Consider the following 12,200-nt stretch of genomic DNA (forward strand, 5'->3'; position numbering starts at 1 on the left):
CACATCGGGCTCCCTGCATGGAGCCCGCTTCTCCCTCTGCCTGTGTCTCTGCCCCTCTGTGTCTCTCATGAATAAATAAATAAGTAATCTTTAAAAAAGAAAAAAAAGGGATCCCTGGGTGGCGCAGCGGTTTGGCGCCTGCCTTTGGCTCAGGGCGCGATCCTGGAGACCCGGGATCGAATCCCACATCGGGCTCCCGGTGCATGGAGCCTGCTTCTCCCTCTGCCTGTGTCTCTGCCTCTCTCTCTCTCTCTCTCTGTGACTATCGTAAATAAATAAATAAATAAAAAACCTTTAAAAAAAGAAAAAAAAAGGCACCATGCATGGCTGACCTAATGTCTCAGCTCTACGAAAGCCTTCCCATCTCCTCCTCTAGGCTGGGGTCATCGATGTAGATCTGTCACATTACTGTCAAGTAACTGCATACTCAGCCGCCTTTATAACCACAGTGCAAATTCCTTGAGGGCAATGTCTGTATCTCATTACTTTGTCCCCAGAATCTCACTTTGCCAAACGTGTCGCCTATGTTTTGGCTTATTTTTTGAAGAATGTATTCAAACCATGGTAGGTGAGGTATCTGTTCTCTACTCAAACAAATTTTAGAGGCCTACATGCATCATAAGGAAGATGAGGATAGCTACTGAGCACCTACCATGTCCTCAAGCCTTGCCAGGTATTTCACACACTTTTATTTCATTTAATCCTAATAATCCTATAAACCATGATATTCATTTATGGCAGGGAAAACACACTGGGATCAGCTAGTGAAAGATATGAGATTTAAACTCATTCATTCCACATATTTCTTTATACACGTATTCCAAAATGAGAATATCTAAGGAAATGACACAAACTGTAAAGAAAAAAAAAGGAAATCAGAACAAAGGAGAAATAAGAATTTTTAAAAATCATATAGAGACAGCAGGGAAGCACTGAAGGGCGCATCCTATTAACAGCCCATACATCGGCTATATATGTGAACAGCAAGTGTGGCTAAACTTCCCAGCTGTGAACAGGTGTTTTGTTCCATTATTCACAGAGAGTAGCTTTTATTTTTTTTTAAATTTTTATTTATTTATGACAGTCACAGAGAGAGAGAGAGAGAGGCAGAGAGAGAAGCAGGCTCCATGCACCGGGAGCCCGACGTGGGATTCGATCCCGGGTCTCTAGGATCGCGCCCTGGGCCAAAGACAGGCGCCAAACCACTGTGCCACCCAGGGATCCCCGAGAGTAGCTTTTAAAGATAAGGGCAAACCCATTGCTTACAAGCACGTTTACTCCTGAACTGAAACGTGAAATTTCTCCTGCAGGTCCTCAAAGCAGCCCTTGCGTGAAGGAGTGAGGCTGCGTCATTCCCAGCATGAATGTGTCACAATACCGTCCAGGTAAAGGGACTGGACATGTGGCCAAAGGTGCCTCAGACACGTCTCCTTAATTTCTAGAGAAATGAACTGATTACTCCATGTTTGGCCTGTTCCATGCACATTTCTCAAAAATGAGATTTCGAACATTTGGGCAGTATAGTTAAGGGTCACTCTCTGGGGCACAGGGTTGTTGCTGATTAAGAGCAGGTGCATATACATTCACGGGTGCTGGGAGAGAGACAACATCTCTTCTGGAAAGAGAGCAGGCTCATGAGGATGCCACTTCAGGGGGAGGCCTGTCCACCTCTTCATAAAAGTGATCTCAAGAGTCCCTACTGTTAGAGACAGGATTTTCTTACCAACAAGTTTGGATCTGCTTCAACATATGGAATGTATAAATATCACGCCACCTCCATAATCATGAGATGCTATCATTTTAGCTTGAACCTTTCGAAAACGCTTACCCCAAGCACCCCCAGCCATCCGTGGCTCCAAAGCCTGTACGCCCGCTGCCCTCCGACGTTCAAACTGCAGACATTAACGCCTCCGTCTCACTCACTCATTCCGTGGAGTCAAACGCCCACTCTCCCGGAGACCCCGCTGCGGCCTCGCTGGGGTATGACCCAAGGGCCAAGCCATACCTACGGTGAGCTCACCTGAAAAGGCTTCGAGGGAGGAAGGTTCTTTTTTAAAAAATATATTTATTCATGAGAGAGAGAGAGAGAGAGAGAGAGAGAGAGAGAGAGAGAGGCAGAGACAGAAGCAGGCTCCATGCAGGGAGCCCGACGCGGGACTCGATCCCGGGACTCGATCCCGGGACTCCAGGATCACGCCCCGGGCTGAAGGCGGCGCTAAACCGCTGAGCCACCAGGGATCCCCCGGCAGGAAGGTTCTGATATAGGCGAGGGGTCTCTGGTCAACGCCATCAATCGGCTCTGCCAGCAGCAGAATAGAGACCCTATGGCCCCATTTTTAAGTGGCTTAGTAACAATAGAGTCGTCAAATCCTGAAGTCGTACACCTGCAACTAATGTGACATTGTGTGGACTTTAGAGTTCAATAATAAAAAAAAAAGTTTAATAGTATTTTAAAATATTAAAATAAAATGGTGGAGACTCAGGAGTCTGTCCACTGAGGGTGATGTCTGGGGAGGACCCACACCGGGTATGTGATGAGAAATTTTACTAAAATCACTGTTACCTCGGAGAAGGTGGCTAATTCGGGGGATAACAGAGGACTCTAACCTTAAGAGTTCAGAAGTATCAGCTGCAGGGGGAAAAAGCAGCTACTGCATTGAGGTTGAGAGAAAGTGTCAAGGATTAAGGGCCTGAGGACTAAGAGAGGCTCCACCCAAGCGGAGGCGGCGGTTTCCACAGGAACTTCCTGGCGGGGGCGGGGGGGGGGTGGTCCCGGGAGCGGGAGCAGGAGCAGGAGCAGCCCCCCGGAGGTGCAGCAAAGGGAGGAGGTAGGGACTGAGGCCGGGACGGAGGTCGGGTGGGAGGCTGAGCGGGGGCCGGGACGGAGGTCGGGACGGAGGTCGGGTGGGAGGCTGAGCGGGAGGCCAGGACAGAGGCCGGGAGGGAGGTTGGGTGGGAGACCGGGAAGGAGGTCGGGTGGGAGGCCAGGACGGAGGCCGGGAGGGAGGCCGGGAGAGAGGCCGGGCCGGCCGGCAGGTGCAGAGGCGGCTCTCCCGCGGGCTGCTGAGCTCCCCAGGCCCAAGGCAGGCGGCGCACCTGCAGCCAGAACAGGCGTCCTCTCGCGGCTCCGGCCTCGCAGCGCCACTCAGGGCCCCGACGTCCCACCGCGCGGCCAGAGAGAGTTCAGAGGCCGGCGGCAGCCCCGAGGGCAGGGCAGAGCACAAAGGGACGGATGTGGAGCTGGGCCACGTCGGTCACCGCCCCAGCTCGCCGTCGGGGCGACTAGCCCGTGCACACCTGCCCCAGTGACCCTGCCGCTCCCGGCCACACGTGCCACTCAGTACCTGAGACGTGACGTGTGAAGTGTACACTAGGGCTCAAGGACTACGTGCAAACCGAAATGTTAAATATCTCATTAAATTTTATATCTTTTATTTTAAATATTCTATTTATTTATTGACAGCTCACGCAAGCAGGGACGTGGCGGGGGAGGGAGGGGGAGAGGCAGGCTCCCCGCCGAGCAGAGAGCCCTCGGTGGGCTCCATCCCGGGACCCCAGCACCATGACCTGAGCCCTCGGTGGGGCTCCATCCCAGACCCAGGATCATGACCTGAGCTGAAGGCAGACACTTACGGACTCAGCCCCCTGGGCACTCCCTGAATGTTGTTATCAGTTCTGGGTGACATACCTTGGCTCTATTCAGCTAAACAAAATGTTATCAAAATTAATTTCACCTATTTTTGCTTTTTAATGAGGCTACTAGAAAATTTTAAAATCACATACGTGGCTTGCATCCCAGATAAATCGTCTCTTGAGTGGCTAGAGAAACTTCACTGCTTTGGATAGAAAAGGTTTCTAAGGGATCCCTGGGTGGCGCAGCGGTTTGGCGCCTGCCTTTGGCCCAGGGCGCGATCCTGGAGACCCGGGATCGAATCCCACGTCGGGCTCGAATCCCACGTCGGGCTCCCAGTGCATGGAGCCTGCTTCTCCCTCTGCCTGTGTCTTTGCCCCTCTTTCTCTCGAATCCCACGTCGGGCTCCCAGTGCATGGAGCCTGCTTCTCCCTCTGCCTGTGTCTTTGCCCCTCTTTCTCTCTCTCTGTGACTCTCATAAAAAATAAAAAAAAAAATTTTTTTTTAAAAAAGAAAAGGTTTCTAATACCCAAGCTCCATTTCGGTGCAACAGTCTTTCCCACTGCACCCCTCCTCCGTAAGATGATGTACTTCAATTCTACTACATGCTTGGGCACTGCAAGCACCACTGAGCTGGCTCCCCCAGCCCTCCTCACCCACAATTCAGAGAAGCAGAGGCTGATTCTGACCATAAACATCTGCTTTGTCATTTCCCTATGCTCCTTCAATGCCAATTGTTTCCAACAGAAAGGTACTTGTGGTGTCAAGTGAGTACTGAACACATACTTGCTACATAAAATAGTCTCAACAGAAACAACTCCAGAAGAATTCCTACAGTGAAGGATATAAAGGATGCAATGTGGTAGACAGTACCAGAATACAGATTAGAAAAAAAACAAACAAAAAAAAATTACCTTCTATTCCTGGCTCTGACCTCCTTGGGTGAGGCTGTGTAAGTATCTGCTGTCCTTTATTTCTACATCTGCTTGGGAAAAGGGCTGAATCCTTCCAGTTTTATTTAAACTATATCATGAAATTCTTTTAGAGATTATAAAGGTTTTTTGGTTGTTCTTTTAATGAGTGGGATACAATTTAAGAATCAGAATATATCACATGTATTAAAGACATTTTCTGAGACTTGTTTCAAGTATACATTTTATATACTGGTTTGCAGAGTAAGATATGTTTCTTACTAAGAGTGTCATGGTTACAGTTTGAAAGCCACCACAGATGATCTCTTAAAAACAATATAGCTCAATTTCTTAAAGATTCATTTTGCTCAAAAATTATTTCAAGACCAGTAAATCACAAAGCATAAAATCACAACTTAATATGGAGATTTTTATCAAAGCTAAAATTTATTTGGTGCATACTCTGTGCTTGCTAGCCGATATTTTCACATATACCTTTTCTTTGAATCTTGTAAAAAGCAACCATGTGAGGTATTTTACACATTAAAAAAAAACAAAAACCTACTTCCTCAACTTGTTCAAGTGAAAAGAATTATAAGCATTCCAAAACAAAAACAAAAACCAGCCAAGTACACAGTCTATTTCGATCTCTGTTTATACATCTTCTCCATATTCACACATTTTAGCATTAGGAGAATAAGGAACCAATTCAAATAAAGGAAATCTTTCTTGCAATTTTTGTCGACAGGTACTTTTTAACCCACCAACTTTCTACTCTAAGCACAAGGGATATGTATGTCATCAGTAGCTAAAATAATTTTAAAGTGATCTAGTATTTTGAAAATGCTGTTCACATAGAAATACAAGCCTAAAAATGGCACTATATTTCAGATGTAATTTCTCTCTTTCTTTTTTTAAAATAAGCTTTATGCCCAATGTGGGGCTCAAACTCACAACCCTGAGACCAAGAGAGTTGCATGCTCTACTGACTGAACCAGCCGGGGGCCTCTCAGATGGAATTTCTCAATAGGCAATGGTAACAGTTCAATTGATGGAAATGATTTAGATAAAACACCTTCAAGAAAACAGAAAAAGTGAAGGAAAAAATTTCTAAAAATGTAGCACCATTACCTCATGAATGAGCAAATTTCAAGGTGTAAAAATTACCTAAGACTTATATATTTTTCCAAATAATCTATCTTTATATTTAGGAGTTCAAATCATATGTTGGTATATTCAGTTGTCCTTCTAATTAGGAGTTCAACACTGACATCAAGTTATTTTAACAAAAAAAGCAATTTCCTAATAAACAGTTACTAAATTGTTACTAAGAAATTCTTCAACTTACATTAAGCATTTATTCCATATGCAAACTTTCCCTAAGAGAAATATTGGTATCGTGTTATAAACAAGACAGGTAATCTGGTCAGGGTGTGGAACATATTTGACAAAAACATTTGATCTTCCTTGCTTGGATATACTTCTTCAACATTCCTATGAATCTTTTTCTCTAAAACCATGTAACAACAAAGTACAGCTGATACAGAAACCAGATGTAAAGCTGACCTTTTATTCTTTAAAGTACCCCTTTACTGAATATTGCCAGTAATGCTATCATCAAATTACATTTTATAACCAAGTAATGTATTTTCAATGTCTATATTTAGTGTGTGTGTACATATATATTCCAATGACACACTAAACTTCAATATGATTTATTTTAAATGATTGCTGGTTTCAGAGAATTAAAAACCACAAACTACGGTAGCAACTATAACGCATTATATAGTTCTCTGAAAGATCATTTTTAAGTTATCACATAAATGGTGGAATATAATTTAAACAAAATACAAATTACATTTACAGCATAAGGCTCTGTGGTTGAACAATCAGCACATCAAAGAAAAGTATCAGAGAAAGGCTTGAAAAAATAAAGCATGTTTCCTGTTGGAAGAATTTTGTCTTTTGTTCCTAAAAATGGCTACTTGTGGACATAAAAATGTTCAAACAAAAGGTTCCTAAAATTTCTAGAAAACAATTCAACTTTAGTTACAGTAATTGATGAGGTCAGACCTTATCACAGTAGGCTGAAAATTAATCTGTTGGTAGCGAGAAGATACAACTGCTCATTTTTAGAGAAGTAAAGTTTATTACATTTGAAACAATACAGCAGAAATCTCAAAAGTTTACTCATTAAATATAGTTTCTTACAAATATCCTTTTGAAAATGCAATTCATATATGCTGCAACCTCCGAAGTTTGAATTCAAAATGAAATATGAAGGCAAGAGTCAGGGAAATCACGTCAGAGGGCTTTGTCAAAGGTCTGTACAAATCAGTACATACTCTTTCTGTGATACAGTAGGAAAGAAAGTGATTCTAAATATATCCAAGTAAATGCAGAAAAATACATTACTATTTGAGGCAGACCATGCTAAAATATAATTTACAATGATTAGTTTGCATTTAAGATGGTTAATAATGCCTTTAGTTTGAACCAATGAAATCAACATTAAGTAAAATTTTGTAATATTTGCTCAGTCTTTTGCACTGAACATTAGTTCATCAGAGAAGTAAATAAGATTGGAAAAAAGCAAGTGACCTGATCTTTTTCATTAAGTTAATCATTATCTCACTGTCATACTAAATGCAAACAAATCAAGAGAGCATCAAGATTTTTCACACATTAAAATGAAGACAAATGACGTGTGAAGGCAGACTGTGTACCATGTAGTATTTAACATATGAAACTTACATTAACCATCAACTCAATATTTTAAATAAACCAAAATGTACAAGCTAAAATAAACATTTGATTAAAAAATTCTGCTATTCAGGATACTCGGGTATCTTTTTCTCTTTGAGACTGGTAAGGGTTGGGTCTTTTAAAAACTTGAAGAAGAGGTGGTAAGAGGAAAAAAATCCTCAATGCTTTTAAAAACTCAACTGTTAGAGGAGTCCATACAACTACTATGCTGGCGTGGAAACAAGGTGTTCTCTGTCACAGAACCATTCACTTCCCAATTGAAGTACTTCCTCCAAGCCAACTATATAAAGATGTAAATCAGTTCACTCATGATTAAAATTGAAGCAATTCTTCAAAAATAGAGCAAGACATCTCACCCAAAGAGATCTTTTAAATCATTGCTAGCTGAACTGCTGTTGGTCATAGTGGTTGGTGGCTGTGCAAAGTTCTGTGGGTTAAAGAAAGGATTAGCCTGTACACCAAAGGCAGACTGTCCTATCACATTCATCTGTGTTCCCATAACTGAACTGCCCATACCCGGAGACCCTTGTGGAGGTACAAACTGATTGAGCCACTGATTTGGTTTCTGTTGTGACAACTGGTTCATGCTAACTTTGGGTTTCTGAGGGCCAAAGAGATTATTAAGAGCAGACATATCTGTGGGTCTTTGTTGAGTCGGCTTTGCACCAGCAGGAGGAACACTCACAGCACTGAAGTTTGGCAAAGTGGAAGGTGCCCCCAGTGTCATCTTGGTCACTCCAGGTGTGCTTGGACTACTGAATAAGTTCTGGTTCGTATTAACTGGCATGTTGAATCCTGAGGTCTGAAAGCCCATGTTAGCATTTAGGCCGTTGGTCAAATTTCTCTTGGTATTATCAATCGGTGTAGAAAACATCATGCCAAGGCCCATGGAAGGAACGGAAGTGAAGGTACTTGAAGCAGAAATTTTAGGGGTACTAACAGAAAGGCTGGTCAAAGATGACATGTTATCCATCAATGTGTCTGTCAAGTCCTTAGTCTGAAAAATATGAGGGAATTATTTTATCTCCAAGATCTCCAAATTAATTAAAATCAACAAATATTTCATAGATTGTATCATAAATGACAAGTTAAAATTAAACTCAACCGTCTATACCAAGTTAGCAAACTACAGCCTATAGGCCAAATCCAGCTGACCACATATTTTTATATGGTTTATTTACAGATGGACATTGAACTGAACATGAACATTGACCATGAAACCAAACTACAATCAATTTGATGACAGGGAACACCAAATTTGAATCCCAATTAAATAAATGCTAGCCTTCCCCACTGCTCTCCAAAATAGAACTGTGTTCTTCTCATTGGTAGATCTGTACTGCAAAAAGAATATTCTATTATTTTTGTATTCTGAATTGCATCACTATTTTGTGAAAATTTGTTTTCTCCATTCTTTTATAAGTACCTAAAAATATTTTTTTATTTTGCCTCTTGGCCCACAAAGATTTTTTTCAGAAGAATTTTAGTGATTAGGAGGTAACAAAAAATAATGTAAAGAAAGCTTTTAAGATAAAGTTATTTCTGTAGCCAGTAAGAGTGTAAACTCTCTACAAGCAGGAACCTTAAACACTGCCATAGCACCAGCACCTACAACAGTGTCTGGAACAAAATAGGAAGTAAGTACTGGTCAGGACATATAGGTAAGCATTCCTAAATTAAGTTATAGACCTGACTATAATTGAAAAGTCAAAAATTAAAAATTACTTTTTGCTCAAAAATATATAAATGTATAAACAAAATACTCCTGATCATTTCAAGGTGAACAGAGCTAATTAGTACTATGAAACCTAATATTTTTAAAGAAACCCTCCTATTCAAACAACTTTCTTTTTATTGGTAACATTCACTATCACAAAACATTCTACATTAGGCAGGCTACTGAGGAGTTGTTGGAAACTCTATTATGCCTATACTTCTTAGAAACTGCATTATCGAAATATTCTTCGAAATATACTTTTATACAAACACTAGTAGGTAGAATAGGTTAAATACTTACCTTCAGTACAGTATGCCTGAAATTATACAAAAGAAATGAATTCTGACCTGTTTGACTGGAGCAACAGGTGTGTGTACTTGGGGTTTCAGAGGCTGCTGGCTTTTCAACTTCTGTGCCTGCTCCTGTTCTTTTGCTAATTTTTGTTTTTCTTCAAGTGTAAGTGATGCCTCAAAACAAAATAAAACATCAACTGGCATCTTCATAATTCCATTTGTAAAATAAAAGATGTCTTTTTTTTGTAAAGTATGTCTTGGTATGTTTGGCAATACCAAGTAGCTTTAAACTACTCCTGTATTGGTGATTATCACGGGTAAATTATATTTTGAATTATTATGAGATTTAACTTTAGGTAGAAAATCTCTGCTAAAATACTTTCAGGATAAAAACAGTTATTGTTTTAAAAACATTAATCAGATTGACCTTTTTCCAGACAAGGGGAATATGATTTGGTGATTTCATTTTATAAAATAGGGAAACTCTTATTCAACTCTAATCATCTACCTCATTCCAAAAATGTTTTAGGAATTCACCAAAAAGCTAAGGAAAAGGTAAACAGCTTCTTTCACTGCTAATGTCTGCATCAAATTTGACATTTATCTTTTTGTTTTATCAACTGCTAAACTATAAGCTCACAGTATGTTCTCTTAAAATTCTGTAAACCCAACACCCAGTAGCTCCTTGCTTTGCACATACAGGTACTAGTATTTGTCAAATGAACAGAAGAAAAACTGCCCTGCCCTTGGCAGAAATTCAAACTGACATATTTATTTTATTGAATACTAACCAATATTTCAACTGGAAAGTATCATTTCATAATTTATCACTCAAAATCAAAAGCAGAGAAGAGACACAATGGAATTTATCAAGAGGTATGACTGGCAAAATGCAGGAGAAAGGACAAAGGAGGTAGGCAATCCAGAAATGCTACCATGTGGGAGACTGAGTAACAAAGGAAGTTAAAATTCCCAAGCCTGTTTATTCTCAGTGTGAATCAGGTCATGTTTCCATGACAATTTTTAGACTTCATAAAGATTATTAAAAGCATGTTTCTTGTTTAGATGCTAAACAGTATTTCCAAACAAAAATCTATAGTTTACAGGAAGCCCTATAATATAAATAAGTGCATTATAAGAACAAGTAAACAAACTTACTCTTTTATGCTTATTCTGTAACCCATCTTCCTTATTTTCCGATTCACCACCAGTCAGAAAGTCTGCTCCAATGTTGTTAAAGACTTTGTCGATATGCTGAAAAAGATAAATGTCAGCCACCTGAATGCCATCAAAAAATTGTGATTTTACTGCTTAAAGAGCAAAAGCCTCTCAAATGAAGCACACTGTCAAACTCCTTTTACAAAAATTAAAATGATCTAAATAAACTTCCCTTGTAGCAACTGCACTATGAGGTATTTCGAAGGATATAGAAATACTGATTTGGAGGGGCACATGCACCCAAATGTTTATAGCAGCACTATCAACAACAGCCAAGGTATGGAAAGAGCCCAAATGTCCATCAACTGATGAATGGATAAAGAAGAGGTGGTATATTTGTACAATAGGACATTGCTCAGCCATCATAAAAAAATGAAACCTTTCCATTTGCGATGATGTGGATGGAACTAGAGTGTTTTATGCTAAGTGAAATAAGTCAGAGAAAGACAAATACCATATGATTTCACACATATGTGGAATTTAAGAAACAAATGAACATGGGGGAAGGGAATAAAGATAAAAACAGAGAGGGAGACAAAGTACAAGAGACTCAAATATACAAAACAAACAGGGTTGCTGGAGGGGAGGGATGAGGGTTAAATGGGTGATGGGTTCTTGATGTAATGAGTGAGCACTGGGTGCTATACACAACTGATAAATCACTAAATTTTACTCCTGAAACCAATACTATGCTATATGTTAACTAACTTGAATTTAAATGAAATCTTGGAAGAAAATAAACAAACAAGTAAATGAATAAACTAAATATCTTACCTGAGACCCAACATTTGTAACCTTTGTCTCCTCAGAAGCATTCATTTGATTTCCTATATCCAAAGATCTGCAGGAGAGTTGAATTGCGACAATGCAATAAAAAGGAATGCTTATTTTTAAATATTCATATTAAAAATAGTTCATCTATATGGAGTTTATTAGAACCTAACCAAATTGCAATTTTAGTCTTTAAGGCCAGTCATAATCTTTTTTATTATTTACTACAATTAATGTCTGCTTGCCCAAAAGTAACACTGCATATACAAGCCTTTTTTTTTTAATTCAGTATTTGAGATTTACCAGAGAATTTACTCAGTGTGTCATAAAACCAGACAAGCATGATTCTTATTGTCAGAGAGCTTATAGGTCACTGAGAAAGAAGGTATGAGGAACTTGATGTGATTAAATTCAGAATCTGATTCACAATAAATGCTATAATCAGTATGATGAGCCAGACCTATACCTTGAAAAATAGGTAAGATTTAGATAGGAAAAAGGGGGAAAAAAGTTAATTTACACCTCTAGTATAAATAGTTGATATTAAAATTTTCTTGTATAAATTTTTAAAAATTATTTTTCAGGGTTAATAGCCAATCCATCAAATAACATAAATATATACATCACAGAATATGTAGAGCATACAAAGGGCTATTTCATGTCATTCTACACCTGGTATATTTACTTCCATAAGCTTTCATCTTACACTTGGGGCAGAAGCTAAACAATTTCTATCTGGGAACCTTGCTCATAACTGATACCAATTTTACTGATTTTCTGAAGTCTTTTTCTTTCTTTTTTTAGAGAAGGGGAGAGATAGAAAGAGAGAGGAGGGGCAGAGGGAGAGGAAGAATCTTAAGCAGGCTCCACATCCAGCACAGCGCCCGATGGAG

The 12,200-nt window shown here is 39.8% G+C and overlaps 1 protein-coding gene across 6 annotated transcripts in view; it reads right to left on the reverse strand.

Annotated features, from left to right (window-relative positions):
• Positions 1 to 4,962: 4,962 nt before the first annotated feature.
• Positions 4,963 to 12,200, reverse strand: part of SCYL2 (SCY1 like pseudokinase 2) — a 62,826-nt gene continuing 55,588 nt past the window's right edge. For all 6 annotated transcript variants that reach the window (XM_055336385.1, XM_055336390.1, XM_055336387.1 and 3 more), the window contains 4 exons: positions 11,311 to 11,377; positions 10,477 to 10,572; positions 9,373 to 9,492; positions 4,963 to 8,305 (listed from right to left, as the gene is read on the reverse strand). In XM_055336385.1, the coding sequence (XP_055192360.1) occupies positions 7,661 to 8,305; positions 9,373 to 9,492; positions 10,477 to 10,572; positions 11,311 to 11,377 (928 nt within the window). In that variant the 3' untranslated portion in view covers positions 4,963 to 7,660. The remainder of the gene's footprint in view (positions 8,306 to 9,372; positions 9,493 to 10,476; positions 10,573 to 11,310; positions 11,378 to 12,200) is intronic.

Source organism: Nyctereutes procyonoides, unplaced genomic scaffold (genome assembly GCF_905146905.1).
Source record: "Nyctereutes procyonoides isolate TBG_1078 unplaced genomic scaffold, NYPRO_anot_genome, whole genome shotgun sequence".
NCBI lineage: Eukaryota > Metazoa > Chordata > Mammalia > Carnivora > Canidae > Nyctereutes > Nyctereutes procyonoides.